Source organism: Cyphomyrmex costatus, unplaced genomic scaffold (genome assembly GCF_001594065.2).
Source record: "Cyphomyrmex costatus isolate MS0001 unplaced genomic scaffold, Ccosl1.0 scaffold219, whole genome shotgun sequence".
In the NCBI taxonomy this organism is placed as follows: domain Eukaryota; kingdom Metazoa; phylum Arthropoda; class Insecta; order Hymenoptera; family Formicidae; genus Cyphomyrmex; species Cyphomyrmex costatus.
The window spans coordinates 50,327-74,436 of record NW_017276246.1 but is presented as its reverse complement, the minus strand read 5'-3'; the positions used below and the strand labels follow the sequence as shown (position 1 = coordinate 74,436).

General features: G+C 37.2%; 1 protein-coding gene across 1 annotated transcript; it reads left to right on the top strand.

Annotated features, from left to right (window-relative positions):
* The first annotated feature begins 656 nt into the window (after positions 1 to 656).
* LOC108773729 (uncharacterized) lies at positions 657 to 23,865 on the top strand. Its single transcript, XM_018539641.1, has 5 exons — positions 657 to 917; positions 18,682 to 18,801; positions 21,117 to 23,084; positions 23,295 to 23,493; positions 23,785 to 23,865. Exons 2-5 carry the CDS (start codon positions 18,684 to 18,686, stop codon positions 23,831 to 23,833), a joined length of 2,334 nt encoding a protein of 777 aa, XP_018395143.1. The 5' UTR covers positions 657 to 917; positions 18,682 to 18,683; the 3' UTR covers positions 23,834 to 23,865.
* Positions 23,866 to 24,110: the final 245 nt, after the last annotated feature.

Below are 24,110 nucleotides of genomic sequence, written 5' to 3'. Positions count from 1 at the left end.
TATTTAAATGTTTTTTAAGTCTTATCTCTTCCGCAAATAACGGACTTAAAAAGATATTCAATAGTTAAATTATGTATAGTAGTTCAATCAACATTGTAAAAAATGTACGAATACCTGCAATAATTTATACAGATATTATTATTAGTTATTGTATAAAGGCAACAAATAAAATCTGCCATAGAATTATACAAAACTATCCCAATCAAAACGATTCTGTTTTTCATTGATCGTTATTTCTGTTACACGACATTCAAATATTATAGTATCGGTATATAGTAACAGTATATTGTCAATTTGACAATATACATATAATAGTCTAATACAACCATTGTTTTAATATAAAATAACAGTATAATTGAGAAGCTGTGTATTTTTGATTTGTCATCCTTCTCTTACATTTGGTTTCAATTTTTATTTTCTCTAGGACAATAGCTCGTATAGCTTCTCCAAAAGTATCGTATACATGAGGTATGCGAAAATAACAAAAGTAAGAAATAACAGAAATCAGGATATAGAAAACTGACAATGAATGGCTCGGTCGAGGGCACCGATCAGGCTTGTCACGGTTCTGTCCCGCTCTACGGCAACGAGCAACGTCGAGGAGCAAGACGGAGGTGCGTTCCGGTGTTCAGCGTCCTGAGTTCAGTTCTCCGTGATCGCTCGATCAGGTGGTATCGAGTGGGATCTGCTCGCGCCGTCCGATCCGTCGTGTTCTCGCGATTGTATTCAACATCGACGAACAAAAAAAAAAAAAAGAAAGAAGAAGAAATCAAATAAACCGCACGTCACTGGATATCGCGACGTTGTGTCCTCCGTGGGAAACAGAAATATCAGGATATCCATCGGGAAGGGAAATCGTCGATAATGATTCAGCGGATTCCTCATTGAATAGATCAGTACGTCGGATCGGCTATCAGGTGAGATCGGCGAAAGGAATTTCTACGGTCACTACCGTCGCGCGAGAATTCCTCTCCGCGAGTACGCGACGCGCCGCGCCGCTCGTTAATATCCTGGGATCCTGAATAACATATAGTTGCCTAAGAATGACGTTTACCAAGGACTTTTAAATGTCTTTCGAAGTTGATTGGCGCTCAGGCTCGTTCAAAAGCGACTTTTGCTGCCGGGAAAATTCGGATTTTGCAGTACGGCACAATTACGCAGACGGAACGTCTCATTTTCAATACACGCGTTCGAAGTATTTTGTTTTTTGTGTATAAAAAGAATCCTACTTTCCATCGAAGCAAATTTAGATACTTAACGATATTAATATCTAGATTTACAAATACATTTTCAGTTCTATAAACGTTTCTTTTTCAAATTGCTGTTCAACACTGTGTGACATAAATTTCATTATGAATTATATTAAATTTGAGAGAAATTGGAGCGCGTTTCATTCCAGGGATAAAGTCTGGTCTTTTTAAAGCGGAGTCTAATATCAAATAATTTATTTAATGCTACTCGAGGATTCTTGACATTATTGCAGTTCTTGATAATATTAGATATCATATAAAAGTAATCATATCTCTCTTTGGAAAGAGAAGATATTATTAAGAAAGTTTTACATGAATCTAACTACAATTGTAATTACTTTAGTTATGCTCTGATTATAGCGGCAATCTTTTGATTTCTTTCACATCTTAAATATTTAACATTTATTACGTGCCATTTATATGAAAAAAAATATTACTTAATTTATTTTTAATTTTGTACAGATAAGTAAGTCAATCTATTCAAATAGATAAAAAAATCACCAAGTTTTAAAATTAAAACAGATACAAGTTATAATTTATTTTAAAAAACTGTTTGCGCAGAAAAATGGCAAATAAATAATATGAGTCAATACTAGATATTGTAGTTCAGATACGACAATTATTATCAAGATTAGAAATGAGATTATGATTAGAATGAGGTATTATCGATATCAATGAAATTATGTTATTATACTGTTAAATAACTAAATAATTTTAAATTCAAATATTATTGAATATAGCTTTTAAAATTATTTCTATAACATTTTGTTGCGAGTGCATGAGAGAGAAAAATCTATACTTACACAACTTCCGGACACTTTGATTTACAATTCTAGAGTGACCGCGCATTGATGTTCTGAATAGGTGTCTACGGTAACAGTAATGCAGTAGCACACTTAAGAATTACATCATGATTACACGTCCCTCCGGCTGACATGATTCTAAATTTCACACGAGCTATTATTTCAATCGCGCATCACTCGTCGCCGACCCTCGATTCCCCCGCGGCCGCAATGAATCGTCGTTTCGTCGACCGCTTGCTCATTCCGCCTCATCCGTCGATCTCACAAAAGGGAAACCATGGGAATCCCGTCTAATTATATTATTCATAATTAGCTGGGATTTGCGCGCGGAGAGCAGAGCCGGAGCGGAGCGGCGCCGAGCTATGCGGTCGCCGAACGTGCCTGCAGTCCTAACGATGTGAAACGACGTGGATTATCACGGTTATCCGAATGTACTTGACTATTACCGAGACAGTCGGGATGCACACGAGCGCTCGGCCATTTTTCTCCCTTCTTCCCTTTTTATTTACCTTGCTTTACCGACATCCGCCGCGTAAAGTAGCAGCGAAGTAGTAAAGTGAAACGGATAACACCTGTGCAGTTGTTTGGTTCACGGATATGATTTGGTTAACGGACTTCAAATTATACGGTTCTCTGTCAGAGATGGAAATATACTTCGGTTGTGTGTTCATACGAGTCGCGTATCGTTATGATGCGGTGTGTATTTGCACGAACGTCATTCTTTCATTAACAATGAGCTACGTACGTGGGACAATGATAAATATACGCAGTAACATGTTTTCTATAAATTGTCTCGAGTCGATTTCCCGAAGATATTTCATTCGACGAATATTCGTATTGAAATTCTGATATATAAATATTTCTTAAAAGTTCTCTCTGTATATAATTTTATAATAATAATTAATACGTTAAACAGGGCAAATAAAAGAGTCAAATTACAATTAAAAATCTAAATCTAATAATTTATTCTAATATATTGCGAAGAATATCACGTAATTTTTGGCGTTTCATCCCGGATTAGATTTAGATTTTTAATTGTAATTTGACTCTTATTTACCCTGTTTAACGTATTAATTATTATCCTTGAATTATTGTCCTTGAAATCTTCAATTTATTTATAATTTTATAATTTTTTAAAAAATTCTCAAATTTTTGTATCAATAGAAACATTTTTCAGAAGTGCTAAGAATATTTATAGTTTTTTGTACAGGTAAATCCATAATGTTGAGTTTAACCTAACGTGAATCGTCACTCCTATACTATACATGTTTATCATTATTTTATACTAAAACGATAATTAAATTTGACACTATATCGTGTCAATTTGATATTATTTAATGTCAAATTGTCACTGTATAGTGTCAAATATAACTAATGATTTAGTAAAAAAAATAACAGTATAATCGAATAGAAGCAGTGGCGACTCACATTAGGTTCAATTTGACACTACAGATTTAACAGAGTATAGATTTTTTTACATTTATATGTGTAAATTTTTAAGTATTCTCTAAGATCTTTTATTTTATAATTTTCGAAGAAAATTTATCAGATCTGAAGAAGTTGAAGATGTATTTTCTTTTAGAAATCTTCACATTTAAAAAATTCTTGAAAATATTATGAATATATATTAGATCTGTATTGTGAGAATTTTTTCACCAAGAAAATTCATGTAAATCGATTATTACTGAATATCGTTACATAGAACACGAACGAGAATTTATAAACCTATATATGTGCATAACAACACCGCACGAGCACAGCAATTCCATGGATTTACTCTGTTAATTTCTGTAAACATGCTGTCGCATCGGTTTTATAATGAATTTATTTGCGTCGGAGTTGTTTGTGAAAACGCTCGCACGTATCGCGCGAGTGCATATTTCTCGCCCGAAGAGACTCCTCTTCAGCATACGCACGCGTTTTAGGACGTACTTACGCGCGGACCAGGAAGCGGATTTTAACAGCGTTTTTAACGACGTCTCGTAAACCACGGCATCGATAAACACGCTGCTCCCAACCGCGTAAGAAATTACACCACAATTATATGTGGGTTAACGCACAAATTTCAAGCTGTACGAATATAGTAACGTTCGGCAATGAAAAAATGAACGGTATCTTCAACATTCCTCACCGAGAATATACGTATTCGAAATAAATGTGCGAGAGACTGAGAATTTGACTACTAAGGATTGGACGATTCTTTTCAAAGTACACGTTTTTCTAAAGCCAATTCTACAGTTGCGTAAACGTAATTGTAGGTGATTGTAGTTGTAAGAATTGATCACAGTTTAATGTTCTTTTCATATTCGACTGTGATTAATCAATTCTTACAGCTATAAGCATTTACTATACTACTTATTTACTACTTAACTGCGCTTACACAATTGTAGAATGATCAGTTTAAGCTAGACTCCATCTTTAATTTGTATTACGCAGATGATTTTTATTATACGATGGGTTGTTCGTATCCGAGTTAATTTTCACCACTTATACAAAAACTATTAAAAGTGATTCTTACATATACTTTAACAGTTTTAGAAAGTATTTGTACTTTCTAAATTCTTTGTATTACTCTAAAGAGTTAAAACGAAGCCATTCTTGAAAGAGAAGACTCAGTTTTTAATCTTCAAGAATGATATTTCACTTTTCAGAGTTTCAATCTAAAAAATTTAAAGCCTATTCTACAATGTGCCTATTATTTTCCGTTTCTCGCTTTCTGCTATTTTTTACATTTTGTCCTTCTCTTATCTAGTTTCTCATTTTCTGTCGCTCGAGATAAAAGTTAACTAATTTCGAAAGAAACAGGAAATACATGGTAAGAAATACAATTGTCGATAAAACGATCACAAAGAGAAAAAAAAAGGAAGAGATAAAAAACAAGAAACAGGGAACAAAGAGCTTTGTAGACCCACTACAGAGTAAGATTGTTATTAAAATAAGATTGTGTTTTAAAAAAGGGAAGAATAGAAACTATTATTTAACTGGGTACTCCAATATTTCAAAGAAAAGAAGCGCACGGGACACGAATGATTCAGTGAGTATACACTAAGGAAATAATTTTAAGGCACACAAAATACTTAAGCAATAAAACGTAAACAGTAATCAACACTTTGAATTTATTACTGCTTACGTTATTGCCACTTATTGCCTTACGTTCTCCACTGCGAATTGGCCGATTTGCTTACGTCTTAAGCCCGATCTACAGTTGCGTAAACGTATAAGTTGTAGTTGTAACAATTAACCAATTATAGTTGAGTACGAAGAGAATATCTCTCTGTGATTGGAGAATTCTTACAATTACAACCATTTTACAGTTATATTTACGCAATTGTAGATCAGGCTTTACTTGCCTTACGTTTTTCTGTGTGCCATAGCTCTTAGATCATTCTTATTTTCAACAAACAGTTCATGCTTTCATGCGGTTCCGCAACGTGTCCAGAGTTCGTCAAAATCGGAGAGAAAAATGCATATCTTTCCTCACAAAGATATATTAACTGATTTGATCTGCAACTTTGCCGTTCACGCGACTTTAATGCAGTGCCTTTCGAAGAGATTTGCAAAGATAAATTCCTTTCTTTCCTCACGCCCTGTGTAAGCTTATGAAGCCACAAATAGCACGATTTTGCAATGGGGATATTAACGAGGCACATAGATCGGTTGCTCTTTTTTTACGCCGGGTTTAAACACGTGCGTGAAGAACGCGATGCTGGTACGCGCATCGCAAATTCGGTATCGCACGCTTCATAAATCGAGGAAGAGCTTTCAAAGCGAAAGTACAACGCGCGGTGTCCGCTGAAAAAAAGATGTAATTTGATAGCGTTTCATCACGGATGACCGACCACTTTCCAGCCAAGGAACGCAAAAAGAGTGCCTTAATGCGAAGGGGGGGCATGGAACATTCTCATCTCGGCTTAAAAATTTCAAAACCTTCGAGTGATCGCCGACAGTTTCCTCCAGATTGCAGCAGCAAATGCAACAAATATTATCTGAAACTTGTGAAGGTAAACATTTGAAGCACGAATGAAGCAAAGGTCAATTAATTATGCGAATAAGATCACATTATTCAATTAGCACACAATATTAAAAAACATACTTGTTAAATATTTATTTAATATATTAAATATAGTAAAAATATTAAATAAATGTTAAAAAAATGTTTTTCTTTAAATATTGTTTGCTGATTTGGATAATTGTTTATATTATCTGATAACACAAATTTTCATTTTCCTTTAAATATTCTCACACATTAATTGCGTGTTGCATAGTTTTCTTCAGCGGGAATAAGTCACGTCAAATAAAAGTGAGTTTCCCTTCTCTATAGGACAAATTGTTATATACGCGAAACGACATTAATTATCTGGAACATATAGCAAGTATCGGTAGCAAGCGAGCTTGTTACGTTGAAAACTTTCACTCCACGCGCTACTTGGACGATATTATCTTTTCTTCTTGCTTTTTTTTCTTAAATGTGCGTAAGCAACCGTGGCGAGCGAACAGGCAAGTAGTTGCGTATACGTTTTTTCATGCGGCATAAAATGCACATTCAGATCGTTTTCTACATCCGGACAGAAATAAAAAGGCAGGCGGGCTCTTTTTTTGCATAGTTTCAGTATCTATGAATGATAATAATTACATAATAAACACAATTTCATATAAAGTGAATTACGATACGTCACGTGCTTGAGATTTTCCTTATTAATTCTGTCGTCACAGAGCAGTAAAATAAAGATTGTATAGACTTTATTTATTGCTATTCATTGCTGTAGAAAATAATGTTATCTTTATATTCTATAATATTATATAAATATGTTGTTCATCTCTTTCTGTGACATTAAAAGTATCGATGTCAAGCAAATATTATTAATAAAATCATAAATTATAAAAAATTGTATAATTTTAATTAGCAGATATTAGTATATAATTACTAATTAAGCATGTAATTACTAATATATATTATACTAATTCTATCATATGCATATCTTTCTGGCACATACCTTTTACTCTCAAAAATACAACTGGAATTCTTTTAATATATAATCTTGACATTTTTGTGTTTCTTCTATTATACAACATATTAAATTAGTTTACAAGGTTCTCAAATTCTGTCATAAATTATATTGAGTAAAATACGAAAAATCTTAAGAATTTATCAGACGTCTTCCCAACATCTTTACATCTAATTTATGCTCTGACATTTTTCAGGGGTTTACTCCGCGATAGGGAACCCTGGAAATTTATGATGGAGGTCTAGTTGAACGTTATGCTCGTTGAAAACGCGCTGGGGTACAAAATAGCTTGTAAGTCGGAATGGATTCCCGATGAAAAATGCCATTTAACTCAGCATCAAACCGGACTAGTTCTGTATCGTTCGATTCGATCTCGACCTAAAGGTGCGTCACGGTAGAAAGCACTGCAGACTCACGGTATCGCGTATCCCGGTACGTGTATCACCCCGTGGTGTGTCTCACACATAGGGTTTGCATACGCGCGTGCACACGACATTCCTCTTACGCTCTGATAGTGATCCGACGCGACGAACACTTCAACCTCGAGCCGGCCGGTCGGGAAGGCCATCGCTGACGGATGTTTGTGTCTTAACGCGTGCCCGCCACTACGCAGGAATTTCGTGTAATATATGGTCGGTCGCACGGATTACGTAATCGAGAAAGTTAAAGCATCACTGGTCCTAACGAGATCCGTTAAATTCATCGTCCGTTTCACTTCAATATAATCAATCGTGCCCTCCGCAATAATGAGAAGCGATTGTACCCGAAAGACTACAACTAATGATGAATTCGGTCATTAGTTATACTACACTGAATTAATACACATCAAAAAGACTGACTGAGTTATACCTATAAAGTATCTACGTGTAGAGAGTGACATCTAATACATATAAAATAATATGTGTATATTTTGCTAAATAACGTCACACACATAATATTATCTATTAGATATTTAATCGTTAAAAATATTTATATGCTTCTACCTTCAATTTTGCCAATTTCATGTGTAGCAGCTTTTAGGATGCATTAATCTTATGTAATACAAGTAACCGAATTTGTTGTATCCCGTGGCGTCATCTCTCTCTTTCTCTCCTGATTTCTTCACCTTTTATAATGACGTTTAAAAGATTAAGGGCCTCTTTCATCAACCTCCAGCTAAGTTAACCAGCAGAAGAGCCAACAGCAGTTTAACGTATCAGAACTTCTCCTTTCTGTTCCTCTTTTGAGACCACTGTGTTCAACATTCTTACATTGGCAATCATGATGACTGATTTAATTACCGATTAACTTAATCAGATATTGGAGAAACACGCTCTAAGCCGCGTTGTGTCCCAGAATAGGTCTCCGACGAAGTAAACGTAAGGTGGGGTTTAACCCGGTAACAGGTGAGCTTTCATGATCCCGTCTCTGTTCGCGTGCGACCTCAATCGCTATCAGCGCGTTACCCGACTATTTGTTTATGACGGACGTTCGCTCCAGTAAAATTCAGTGTCGGCGATACCGCGACATCGCCGACATATCGGAAAAGTCTCATTGGTTATTCCGTCTTGACGACAACACGTGACCGTAATATGTATAGCAACTACTGCACATGAATGTGGACCGTCGCGTCGTCGCGGATATGAGCCACTTCGTATCGTTTGCGATCGACTCAAGGCTGCGTGACTCGAAAGGTCAGAAATACTTGTATTTATGCCGGTAAAGAAAGGTTGGGAAAATGAAGAGTATTTACGTTTTATCAAATTTTTCGCGAGAAAAGAAAATCGCAATTGCCGATCGACCATCACGTTTTAAAGACTGAAAACGGATAGTATTAGGAAATACATAAATATTTGCTCGTATCTATTAAAATGGGGCATTGAAATTAAGTTAATCCTTCGGAATGCCACGTATAGGTCGGTATTCACAGTTGGTCTTACTTTAAGTCTCAAGCAATGTCTATAATACGACTCTGTGATAAACTTGTAACATCTTTAGATTGTACTTGGGATGATTTTAAATATAAAAACCGATAAATACCGGCTGTAATATGATATATACGCAAGGTTTCTTTTTCATACGCTACAATTTTTTCAATAAAAATACATTCATTTGTTTATTAATATTTATATTCTTTAATTGGCATTTAAATTAAAAACGAGTTATAATAAGCTATAATAAATATGTTTATATTTTTATACTACATTTTTACACAATACTTATGTGGTACGTAGATAGGTACGTGATAAAACGATATAGATACCGCAGGGTTAATATGTTTCAATGATTCCAGAATTCTGTAATCCTTGAGAGCGTTCATGAATCGTTATACATTTCAGGGAGTTATATACATTAATATTGACAACGACAAAGTTCCGGCAACTGTTTTCATAGATACTGTAGATTACGGAAAGATGTCTTTCCCCAGATTTTGCAAAACGGTTTTAACACAGGATAAAATGGCTTAAGACGTGGTTCGCTAATGGCTACATCTTCAGGTGCGTATGAAAGACCAAGGACGAAGGGATCGACCGACAGGAAGAGGAGCGATTAGAAGAAGGAGCGGTTAAACCGGAAAGTCGAGCGCGCGCGGTTGAAGGGGGTCGCCGGAGCAAAACTGCTACATCGGATTGTGCTCCGTTGTGGCGGATAGACCGGCTTCCACGAGCGGCCGCGATTAATTGCAGCCCGCCGGGCAATTGTCCGCGCACGTATCCCGCTTCCGGTCCTGATCCACGGCGAAAGCTATTCCAATACTCCGGGGATGTTGACGTACCCCTCGTGGGTGTCGGACCACAATAACATAACCGACGCAGTATCAGGTTTCGCGTTTTAGGCACAGATTTAGCGTGGTCGCGAATCGAAATCGAGCAACCCGAATTGCGGTGACACACGACCCAACGTGGAACCAAGAGGCTATTGACCTTCTATGGAGAACGTTCGGCCGTTCGCCACTCGATGCAGAGATAACAGAAACGATAGTTCTGTAATAAATATTTAAAAAAAATGGAATAGATTTTTTTCAAATAACAGTCACATTGAACAATAATAATGTCCAAGAGCTGTTCGACAGGAGAGAGAGAGAGAGAGAGAGAGAGAGAGAAACTCAACTCTATAAAAGTAGCGGTAAGAAAAATCCTTCTTCACGGATGGAGAAACATAACAATCAGTATGACAATTGGTGTCACCGAAACTGCAAACCAGCGTTGAAGTATAAGAGCCAATTATTACCCGCAGAAATCGCCTGAAAATCGTACGCCCGATTTCTCCGGCTCATTGTCTCTCTCTCTCCCCGTCCCTTTCTCTTTCGCCTTCCGTCCCGGAGCCGAGTTCTCGAAGTAATATGGCGGAGGAAGGGTTGGCCGCAGTAATCGACCTTGGAGCTCCGTCCTTTACGCATATACGCGCCGCGCGCGTGTGTCGCGTGTCTTATTTATATGAGCGCGCGCGCGCGCGTGCGTGTACGTATAGGATATACGTGCACGCGTATCTAGCCGTACGCACGCACCTACACACCATTACGCGCGCCACACTTCGAATGCACGCGAATAAGTGGCATGCGTTCACCGCGGCCGCGGCCGCGGCCGCGGCGCGCATCGGCCCGATAGCGTACACGCTCGAACACACACAGGCGGGCCGCAATGCCGAGGGCATAGTTACACGGCTATTCCAGCGAGGAATGCTCGGCATGTCGCTCTCGTCAAATGGCCAGAAAATAAAAGGACTACCTCGGCCCGCGGCCTTGATAGAACGCGCCTAGTGGACACGGGTCTCTCTCTCTCTCTCTCTCTCTCTCTCTCTGTTTCTCCAGCCGGTTACCCGCAAGATACCATTCAAAAGTCATCTCGGGAGATTAACTTGACAATCATTGAAAGTGGCTTGTGTCGCAAATCCACGGGAATCGTAGACTTGTTCTGTATATTTTGTCTCGTGTCTATGAGACACGCCAGTGTATTACCTCGAGTTAATTCTTTTGGTGGAAAGAAGATGGTATACTTTACTCCGGCTTGGTAACATATGGCGGTGAATGTCTTCCTCCGTTTCGCACGGAATGTCATTTATCATGGAGCAAAAATAATTAGTACTTTGAAGGGAATGTGCTTCGCATTGTAATAAAGTTTAAAACTTACTGCTGTATTATATGCCGAATAAAAAAAAAACATATGGTAAATCATAAACGAAATAGTCCGCAAAAGACAAGAAAAGTTTGCAAAACGCTGTTGCGTTGGTTATAAAGAATCTTATTAATGAATTAGCCACAGCTTGTAAATTATGGATGTGCATTAGCGTATCGAATTTACTTGGATGCTTCTTGATATCAAGTCCCAATTCAGATACGTATTGTTAATAATAAAACACGCCGTTTAATTCGCGCGAGACATTTACTTTTTATTTCGCTATAAAACATTCATTAAAGAATTCCCGTCGTAAAATCCCGCGTTGTCGTCGGCCAAACTGAGCCATCAAGGTAACGTTATGCCGAACCGGTCCTCGAACATTTTTTATCGCTATCTGATTCCCTAAATTACGGGTATAGACCTCTGTACACACACTCTTCTTAATGCATCGTCAGACTCGAGTCCCAAGAGCATTCCTTCGCCAAATACTATCGCGATACATGCCGCAATGTTACGTCGTACGATCGCGGCAAAATTTATTGCATTAATTGCGCACATTAGAAAAATTTCACGATAAAAAGCGTAGATAAGATTTTTACAGGTACGCTCAAGACCATGGAACGCTCTAAATCAAAAAGGTCAGATTACATCTGCAAACAGATAAATAAAGAAACGTATACTGTACAACAGATAAGCGACGAATCTCGAGATAACATGACTTGGGATGTAGAAAGATCTCGGAGAGATTCGCCATCATATTCAGAAAGGGTAATATGAACGGAAAGTTTATGTTACGTACGAGATTTTTATATTTTCTTGGAAAGATTGGTATAGGTACGGAAAATGGAGAGTCGATAAAATTGTTCTTGAGAGAAGCTTGCTTCTATATCCAATTTTGTTACTTTATAAACAATATCAGTATCGTTATATTGTCGTTGTGCAGCTTTTTTTTTTTATTATAAAGAGCATACCCAAGGAATCCACCTAGTCAAACGAAAGTTGAAATAACTTTTATTTGAATTCTTTTGTTAGAAAATTTAATTATTTATTGACGTTAAGAAATAAAGTAAAGTCATGTTGATTTTTATTGGCTTTTGTGTGTGATTCTTGAGAATAAGACTGTTATTTCGTGTTCCGTACGATAAAACTTTTCAAGCCTGATTGCAAAATGGAGAGATTCTCGGATCTTTCTGGCTTACAGCCAATCCACGCGCTTAAAAAGTTCGTCGTACGATACTTGATGAAGTATCAGCTTAATGCTTGCGATAATATGACGATATTGACGATATCGTTGTTAATAGTTACAGAATCGATACTGACTTTATTAGTTTGAACAATATATCGCATCCAAAAATTGGTTTGGGCTCCGAAGAGCCGCGCGGATAAGCCAGATTCGTCCGCGGTATAATGGGATGCGGAGCCAAGAATCTCTCGGACTCGATAACAATACCTAGGAAGCGGAGCAGGTTACGACTCGGTAGCCACGCGGCGGAGAATGTTTTTACGAGCATCCGGGGCACGTCACGCTTTACGTACGCGTCACACTTTACCTCAAATTGCATTCACATGCAGCGATGCGCGCGTCGATTCCCGTAGAATGATGAATTTTCTGTCGGATAAATCCGACTAGCGTTCCTGTCCTTGTTTTGTCATCTTCATGTTTTAATATCCCGTTTTAACTCCAACCGTTAAGGGTGATTGACATCCAACCGGTATTTATATAGGTGTACATTTATATATACATATATACATTTATATTTTTTATTTTTACATAATCTTCTATCTTATATACATACTCTCGTATAATATTAATTTATAGTACCAGGATAGTTATAAAGACATTGAGTAATTTATGTCTACATTTTGACAAATAGAATATAAATGTATGCAAATATTTTTTTTTCATTTTAATAGCAAGCTGATATTAAAACGGATTCATGAACTGGAAACTACATGTGTGAGTTTAAAATAAAGAAAAAAATGTATAGTTCTTCTATATGCAGGAAACGTTTGATTTTCTCCAAGGTGAAGCGTCGTGTTCAAAATCATTATTCTATACTTTTTAAATTATTTTTCATATAAAACCAATTTCTTCTTGATTATATTAATAATTGATCGTATTGATACGTACATGAAATACAAGTAATGACGATTCCGAACAACATTTCGGATGTAAAACTGTATATAGTTGACCAAAAATACACCTGTCATTTGAATATAATTTTACGCGAGAATACGATAACACTTTACACCTTCGTGCGCTTAATTGCGTAATTACATATAAAAATACATGTTTTCAGGAGAAACGCAGCAACCGCAGGCATTTTGTTTTTACCGTTCATTGCGAGACGTGCTTGACAGTATTTTGCAACTGAATTACTTACAATTAGAAAGGAAACATTCACCAGCAGCTGCAAGTGCAATTCGGATATACATACTGTTGCAGTTATTTATACTTCCAACAAAAGACAATTCGATCCAGTCGAAAAAGAACCATGCAACAAGTGAATAACGTCCTCGTGAGATCGAATACTACAATATTACAATTACTTTACAAACTTTATTGAAATTGCATATGAAAAGGAAAGTTATCATTTGTTTCTTAAAACTGAAATACGTACATTGTTCGATTGCACGGCACATTCACTTATTTTCCGATTATACTTCGGATTAGTCGTAAGTCGTGAAATCTGCATAGCTCGGAAAGTATTTATAATAAATACAAAATCGTTTATACGATCGTGTGCATTAACTTCTTAAGCTGATATTACATTTGTCCATTTTTTATGATACAACAAATGTTTTAAATCTCGATTAACTGTAGGATAGAGAGATCCGAGGAGTTCTCTATCCTGCAGACAGTTAACATGATTGAAAAATTTGTTGTACGACAAAAAACGGATAAATATAGTCATGACATCGCAGTCTTAAACATTTTTTTATGACACGCGAATTTTCTAGTTCTCTATTGACGCAAACGAAAATTCATGCCTCTCGATAAATTGAGTACCGAGGCATCCGACGTCATTAAGAATCTTGATCTCTCACTATACGGACCGCGTATGGATTACGATGTTCGGAGGAAGAAATAATATGGATCTCGTGCGAGGAGCGGGTGTAACGTGCGACGATAACAACCGCGTCTCGCCACGCCGCGAAGATTTACAATCCGGTGCTATAGAACGGCGGCTAGACTTGCCAACGAAGTAAAGTCCGGGCCGCTGGCAGCCGCACAACCGGAGGAACGGATCGGCAGCCACGAAAGTGGAACGATAAATCTATGCCTGGAATAACTGGACGCTTAGCTTCTGCATTCTTCGAGCGTTTAACAACCTCGACTTTTCTGCAACATTTATCACAATGCGCGCCGCAATCGATGTATATACCCTGATCCAATCGGCGAGTTTTAATTGTATCAATATAAAATCTTATCTTTTAATGAAATTACGGGATGGTAAACTTTATGACAAGAAATTAGATTGTGTCGAATGAATTCTTAATAAATAGGTACAGGTATAATCAATGCATCTACAATCTAGATATATATAAGTAAAGATAAATAAGCGTATCATAGAACATGTGCTATTATAAACATCCCGATAAATAGATCCGCCAGGGTGTTCCGAAGTGATCTTATCTCGTTTCGCTCTTGATTGCAAACTTAATTAAGTCTGACCGCCACCGCCGGTGATTGCGCGTGGGCTGGGATCCACGAAAAGTGAAAAGGTGGAGAGGCGTAGCCTCCGGAAAGGAGCTAAGAAGGTGATGGCACACATATTTTGCATCGGAGAAAGTCGTACGCATACTTCCCCACCCCTAATTTTTCTTCCTCCTCCTTCCCATAGCTGTCCTCGTAGTCAGCGGTTACGCACACTTACGCGGGCATAATGATTACCGTGCATTTAACATCTTGCATAACGCGCCGCGGTTTAATTAAACGTACGAGGTATCGTCTGTCGTTTAGGCCCGTCCAATGAAATATTGTTTCGCTCGATACGTTCATACGGCCTCTAACTTTCTTGTATAATGTAACTAAATATTTTATCATTAAATCATAATATATGGATGTACATATGTCTCTCGTAATTATAATATTATATCTTCCGCGTATAATTTATATATGAATATAGTAATAATAATTATTATTATAACTGTAAAATATATTAATCCAACTTTCTCTGTCTCAATATTTGTAATTACAATTGCAAGTATTATATTTTTCTTTTTAGTTTAAAAATTGTATTAATTTAACACGTATTAATTAATACGTTAAAATGAATTATTATATGTTAGAATAATCCATGAATGTGTTATTACGAACTTCATGTCGAATATTTTTATAATTTGAGTTATTCCGTTTTGTGTAATGTAGTGTGTCTCGTAACGGTAAGATTATAGTACATTTATTGGTCAATGCGCAGCTGGCATTTTTCTGGATGCCAATCGATTATCTATGCTTGTGCACCAAATAGTATATTGCGCGAAACAGAAATAAAATTGTGAAATGTATAATCCAAAAGATATTTAGAACCGTACGACTTAACTCAACATTGCTCATTGTATGTAATTAGATAAAGACATAATGCAAGTTTTAAAAAATGCAAGTTATAAAGGAATGAATTTTCTTTTGAGATTGTCAATTTTCTGACTATCTTTTTAATTTTATTTTTGTTATGAACTCATTGAGATATTCGTATTTTTTAATTTATTGAAGCAAATTGGAAAAATAAAAAACTAATCTTAAACTATAATAGATATACTTTTTTGAACTGAAATAAAATTTTCGAAATAAAACTATATTTTTCAAATATATTATCTTTGAAGTTTAATTATTGTCTTGAATAAAAAATGTAAAAGTATCATAGAACAATGCATTAAATTTGCGAGAAGAAAAAATTAATTCAAGATCAAGATCTGGAATTTTAAATTAAGTGAAAATATAATTAATTTGAAACGCCGTGTATGAGATTAAATCTGTCGAAACGCATATTCTTGCTTTATCGTTATGCAATACATATTCGACATGAATATGCACTTATTGAGTTCAGAATGCTCTTTTATATATTTTGTACACGTCATTAGATAAGTATTTTACAATTGCGTTCGTTATCAGCATTCTTGCTTATGTAATATTATTTTGTGTAAGTGTCCACGTAATTTCATAATTTCATTAATCATGCATTCCTCTATTCTCAAACAACCTCGTTTCGGCAATACGTTGAGAGAAAAATGTCAAAGTATTGCGAAGCAAATGTTACGTAGTTTTCTTCGATATTTATTAGTTATGAAAGCTTTGAATGCAATGACGAAATATATATTTCTATAAAATATATTTTATTAACCATAAAAAAAATAAAATAACTTATTCGCCAGGAATAAAATTTTATTTTGCCATATATATTTAAATAAAGATTTATTTTAGTAAAATAATTGTATGTCACAATTAAATTTTTTAATATCTTTTTCTTAGTGTAATAAATATCACACATTTATACACACAGTATTTGTAATTGCATCCTGTTTGCCGATTAGTAAGAAAAATATTACGGATACTATATGCGGGTCAGACAAACGGTATTGCCTCTTGCAAATATTCTATCCAATGCATTTATTGGGGAAGAAGATGAACGAATTACCGTTTGGCTGCTAGCAACGGTATAAACGAATTAATTTCTTTATCGGTCCAGCTGCAGATAATAAGACCATGTTATAAAGTACCGCTTCTCTCAAAATCAATCCGACTCGCAATATGACAATTAACATGATATTATAGCGTAATAATTACATTTACTGCGATTAAACGCAATGATCGGTCTACCGCGATGAAGTGCGTAATATTTAATACAAAATACATGTAAAATCCTCTGAGAAGCGAACTTCTAAGAAGCTTTCTTCAACTGTACGCGTGCAGTTGGCATGGAATGCGCTCGGCAATTCCGGTCGCCGACATTCCTGGAAGGTAGGAAAGATCCATAAACTCGAAAAAATTTGCACGAACGCCATTTGTGCGAGAACTTGAATAAACGCCCCTGGAGAACACAAAATATCACCCTCATCACGACGATAAAACTATCATCCTCATCTTGCGCGGATAAAAATTTATTATTACGCGAATAAAAAGAGAATAATGAAGGCCGAGAAAGAATTAAATTTGTACTTTCTTTCATTTCTTATTGTTTAACGCGTGTAAGGTCCTTTTTCTTTCGTACCGCAAGAGAACAGTAAATGATTGAGAAAATCTTCAAGTTAAAATATGCGTATCACATAGTGCCGCGGGCTTGAAAAGTTGTGAGCTAGACGACGTAGATGATGCGGCCTCCTTGTCTTGGAAGTACCGTTGCGAGAAGCGACGGTGATGCTGGATACTCACGTACCACTTCGTTCGAACGTATAGGCATAAATCTAGCATCGATATTGAATGTCATACGTACGTATAGCGACTAAACGAAAGGTACTTACATTTCGCATTCCTTTATAATAATAACGATAAAGTAAAAAAAATGCAATGTGATGATTCTTTTGTAACAATATTTTATGCTTTATTCACGATACAGATAAAAGTAATGCATATGTTAATAGAACCTGCTTCGCAATGCAATACTCTTCTCTTTTGTGAAAATTATTTCAAACAAACAATATAGAATATATAACATGTTTTATTTTTTGTTTTACGATTATTTGATATCTGACGTTTAAAATTTTAAATTAAATGTATATAATGTATTCATTTAAATTCGTTTTATTATAAAATACGTTTAATTATTCGTTTAATTATATATTTTATTATAAAATTCGTTTTATTATTAAATTTGTTTAATTATATATTATACACAAGCTATCCTACTAGTGAATTTGATCGAGAGATTCTTTTTATTCAAGTTGAAATATATTCTTTTTAAACAAATTTTCGAGAAAGGTTTTACACTTTTCCATTTTTAACATTATCTTTGTAATTAAATCTGAAATTAAAATTTTATTAGAGTTTGCCTGGAGAATTAATTGAGAAATATGGTTGCGCTATCTATTAAATTTATCAGCATTCCTTTCATATGTACATCAATAGAATCATCACGTGTAATTTTCTCAATCTCGTTATTAGATCGCAACAAGTGCAATAACGAAGTGAAAAGAGCTTGAATCCAGCGGTGATTGTCGCCATCGACATCCAGTAAATTCCATTCACTTCCTAAGCTTTACCGTTTCACTTTTATGCAGTTAATCTTCACCGCGCGTACCAATGCATCGTTTTGAAATCTTGATAAATAGGGACGCTTTCTGTTTACTGGAATGTCAGAATAATAAATGTACGGGATATTCCTATCGCGCGAGCCCAGTTTTAAACATTCAACACCCATTCTCCGACGGTTTGCCAGAGGATTCTTTCATTCCAAAAATTAAAGTTTAACTACTCGTGGGAGTTTCTACTCGACGAACGCCAAAATAAATTCAAGCATGCCACTGAAATATTCATCGATTGCTTTCACGTACAAAAATCACGCTCTGACTACTTTCCAATTTGTTACAGACATGCGTTGGTTTCGCGGCCACGCCGAGGCACCGAGACTCCTGCGCCTAAGTCCCCTTCGAGCCGACGAAGACGTCGACGAAACGTCCTACCATTTCCGTGCGAGGTCTCGATGCAGAGGTAAAAGTTGCCTGAAATGGCGGCGCCGATCATCTAGCCACTGTAGAAAGAGTTAAAGTATATGCTCGGTGATACGCGACGCAGCCGTGATGATTCTCTCCGTTTATCCTCGTCGCCGAGAGAATCGGCCTAATTCCCGCAAAAATGCCGTATCGTCCCGCGTGCCGCGCGTACACGCGTCTTTTGCGCGCCGTCCCGCCCCGTGTACGCGGTGAAACTTGAATCGGGATTCCATCCTGAATGCCGGGATTACGGACTCAACGTTCCGTCAAGCTGAGTCCCCCGAGTGACTGGCTGGAAAGCGAGAATAGAAGCAAATTGACACTACGTCGGCCTACGCGACTGCAACGTTCATATATAAAGGATCATTGTCGAGGACGCGCAATCCGTAGGCCATGCGTGACCGTGGTACGCGTCCTGCATAGGGCCGTGCGACGCGATTGACGCGGTAACGGCGCCGCGCGGCAATGACAATCCGCATTGAATTGTCCAGCTAATTATAGTAACTGCTAATTAAAACGGTAGTCGGAAAACACGAGCTGTGTAATTAAAAAATTCTCCTTCTAATACGATATCTTCTGCTCACTCATATAGGTACCTAATTCATTGTAAAAAAAAAAAAGATCGAGTTGTTCTCTCTGCCTTTATTTCTTCACCTTTGGAAGAATTAAATATCACAATTTCGTATTTTATTAAAATGCAAAAATGAATGTGGCAATCTTTTGTTTATTGTAGCATGTGAAATATTTAAATATCTAGAAAGTATTTCTTTTTCTCACGTTCGTAAAGTATGAGATTGCAGGCGGTTAAGTGATGCGGATAAAGATATAATTATTTAACCACATAATTATGAAACATTGCACGTTAGGAAACGCATGTCCTGCTTCTGAGAACTTTTATATCGAGGTAAAATGGTCGTGCTTTCGACGTCAGATATGACTTAAAGAACGATAAAGTATTACTCGACTGTCCGATCTATTTTTATAGTATCCGGTTTACGCATTCCGCACGATAACGTACACACGAAATTACTCATACCAGCTGTTTTCGGCTTTATTCGACACTATATGAAGGCGAGCCTTATTTTAGTGCCCGCTCATACTTTTTATATGTCAAGGATAGTTGAGCGAATGATTTGACGATTTGCAGTACATAATGACGAACTAATTTAAAATGAGTAAATCCCGCAAACTCACCTTGAAGACCGAAGAGTCTTAGTCGCGATAGCAACTGTCGTTACTGGCTGCATTATCTCGATTGCTGTCAGGGTCTCGTACCGTAAAACTACGGCTTGTAGTACTAGAGAATAAATTAGTATCGGTGTAGCTTTCAACACATACTTTACAATGACACGTATAAGTCCGTGTTCTTACATTCACATCTGTTAGTATTACAAGACTTGCGTTTTTTATCAAGTAGAATCTTGTTCGATCTCTCCATAAAGAAAAAAACATAATTAACGATTTTATATACTTCTATATATTGATTATTATCAATTGCAAGAAATTTGTTTTATTTGATTAAATCTTATTTTAAGTGAACTCATACAGAGAGGATTCTGAAATTAAAGAAAGAATATAAATCACTTGCTCTTCTCTTTTATTTGAGAACAAAAAAATATATTAATACTTATGGTATATAATTATTTTGAATAATAAATATTTTGTTAATATTGTATTATAATAAGATATAATTTGGTTTTTACTTTTATTTTTAATGAATATAAGAAAGCACCTTAACACACATATATAAAAAGTATTTTTATATTATTTACCTTATTCCTTAATTAAAAGCTATCGCTATACAGCGTCCTTAAGCTTATCTGAATATCTTATAGTAGTATAAATAAATTGCTCATAATAAATGTATCCTGTTTTACACATATCCTGTACAAGACGTCATGTTTCACGGAACGCAGATTTGTCAGTTGTGTCAATATCATCGCGGCTGGCAGTGGAAGCGGTCACTTTCGAGTTAATTAGAAGTCGTAGAGTTCGGGTCTCATTTGCATTCTTATTCATAAGCAGATCGTAGGAAATGAGGATACATAATCTACTGTGTTCTATTATTCACCTAAGATTTTGTACGGTGCTCTATTATAGAATACATGTACTTACACATATTTTTATAGAATATAAAGCCGTAATTTATAAAAAAAATACATACAGAGTACATAAAAAGTTGTAAAGTTATTAGAAAAATAAAGAAATGATAATTTCACTACAAAGAATAAACTGTGCACATCTTCTAATTTTATATATCTATTCTACCTGACGCTGTGTACATTTATTAATACTTTCATCTTGATCTCTCAGACATATCGCCAGTGCGATGGGCCCGGAGAAAATCATCGAGTTCCGAATCCGAGAGAAACTGCTACAACGTGCAAACCTCCCAAGTGACGACCGAGCGAACTGCCAGCAAGAAGGACAAGAAGAAGATTCAGGAAGAACGGCGGAAAGTGTGCGAGAAGCGAAATCCTCTACTGGACCGCGTGAAGAGCACCAGACTGAGTTTCTTCAAGGATCGCGATTCCGACGAGGGTGAGAACGATGGAGGCGACGAGGAGGAAATGGGACGAGTCCAGTTCCGTTCGATGTGCGAGCTGAGGCACCGCGGTCTAACCAGGAACGAGTTCCGACGCTCGGTCTGCGAGACTGACCTGAAGGACATCACAGAGGAGGGGAACGGCCACGCGAAGAGGAAGAGACGCGCCAAGTCGCAGAGCAGGTTGTCGTGCAAAAAGCAGCAGGAAGAGCGGTTCTCCTTCTTGGGCTTTCGCACCTCGACGCCTCGGAAGCAGCCCGAATGGCAGCCGCAAGAGGGGGATTCAGTCCGGGAAGACGCGATGCCTCACGAGTACCGATGGGAGAGGACCGATCGGAGCTTCCTCGAGGTGAATCGTGACGCTGGCCAATCCATCGATCACGTGACAATGGTCGATACAGGAATACCTAGGCTTACCGGTGAGAATATTTTCAAAAAGGATGCAACGACATTTGACAGCATCACGCCATCCAGCTGCCTAGCGGCGAAATTCCGCGCGATGCAGGACAGGTACCTCAAGAGCTCGACGAACAAGTTAATCGCGAAAATCTACAGAAAGGACTGTAAGGATCGCGAAAGGCGAAGATTACGTAGTTTCTCTTACGGCACGTTGCCGGGTCTGGAAGAGCTCCGGACGAATCCGCTGTACGAAGAACAGGATCAAGACGACAACGACTCTGGGATTCTGGACAACGATTCCGCCACTAGCTCCCTCCTAGATGACAGGTGTAGCAGCGGCGCTTCCGGACCACTGAACAACAGCAGTAGCCACAATGACTCTTGCCTAGGATCGCCGCCTCAGCTTCCGCCCAAAAGACCTTTCTCGTCCGCCACCGATGTCGACGGAACCGCGCGACTCTTCGCGAGTTTGGATATGCACTATGACAAGACCAAGGACAAGGACTCCGGAATGAGTCTCCTTACCGAGGAGTATTCAAATGTCTGTCAAGCCGCAAACAGTATGTTAATAGATCGTCAAACGAGTCGAGCCACCATGGAAAATAATACGGATCGGGAGAGAGAGAGGGAAATCGTGAACGAGGATTCTAGACAGAAGCAACGCAGTTCCGGTTTACAAGTGGTGAGGAGTAGAGCCTACACGACCGAGACGATGGTTGTCAAGCTTCTCAAGGAAACGTCCGATCAATGTCTTGGTATTTTCATCGCGAAAACCGCGGAGTCCAGTCCGGGTTATTTGGTGGCTCACGTAGTGCCGAATGGATTGGCCGATAAGGAGGGCACACTGAGGATTGGCGATGAGATTCTGATCGTCAACGGGAAGAGATTACGTGGTCTGAGTATGGCAGAGGCTAAGAAGATCCTGGGTAATGACAGCGGTCCCGGTGACATTGACATCGTAGTCTCACGATTTTCGGGCGTCGATCAACAAGCGAAAAAGTTGAAGGAGAGCAGCGTGGACTACGAGAACGTTAGTATGGAAGATGGCCACGGAGCGATCGTCGAAAGTTCACCCGGATCGCATCACTTCAGGAAGCATCAGACCAGGTCTCATCGAGACAGGAAGGACGAGTCGAATAGATCGATCTCGTCCGCAAAATTCGCGACGAACATGGATAACGGATTCACGCAGAGTGTTTCGAAATTCTGTACTCTTCCTCGAAGACCAAGGAACACGGTGTCTACGTTCCTTACGGTGCTTTTCGAAAAGGGTGCCGGTAAAAAGTCCCTAGGATTTACCATAGTTGGCGGGAGAGACAGCCCGAAAGGAAGCATTGGTATAAACGAATATACTTTTGCTGTATACTTTTTTCAATTACTGAACGTAAATTATATAATATATCTCTTATTATGCGTGTAATTAGGATATTTAACGTTATTGTTTTGATATGGATCATCCTAAAAGTTCTAAACTTTTCCTTAGTCGATTTTGGATTATAATAAATTCGAACTTATTTCTATATTTTGTATTCTTTAATTTGTCACAGGTATCTTCATAAAGTCGGTACTGCCTAGCGGACAGGCCGCCGAAGATGGCCGTTTGCGCGCAGGAGATGAGATTTTAGCTGTGAATGGCCAAGTTTGCCACGACTTGACGCATCGTGAAGCCGTACAATTGTTTCGTAATATTAAAAGTGGGCCGGTTGCCTTGCATCTGTGTAGACGTGTGAAAAATCGTGAATCACAGTAAGCGATTCTTAAATATTATATATAACATTTAATCGAATCAATGAATTAATACCGCCGCACTTTTAGCGCATTAGTTTTCAAATAAAATATTGATTTAGTTAATATATGAGAGACGAATTACAAATAAGAAATAATATTTAAATTATTGTAATCAATATTTAATTAAAACTAAAATAGCTATTAGAAACTTTTATAGAAAAAAGCAAAGATTATTTATATATATTTATGTATCACTTATTTGAATTTATACAAATTCCTTTTACTTCACTTTTTGCTTTTGTGTTTCAGAATATCGAAAGCCAAGTCGTGTGCAGATCTTTTGCTGATAGACACGTGAAAGCAACGATCGCTGAAAAAGAGGCAGAGAGCATGGCAAATTATGTAAAATACAAATCGTGTATATATACTGTACATTTTTTTTAGAATTCATTAGAAATAAAACAGTTATTTAATAACAATTATTTAATTAATAATATTCTGGATACGGTACCTCGTTCAGTACCTGTGAAGAACATTCTCTTTATTATTCTCTACGATTAAAAAAAAAATGCATAATGGATTCTACGTTGTCGAAACGTTATTTGTATAAAATCTTAATATTAAAGACGTAATAC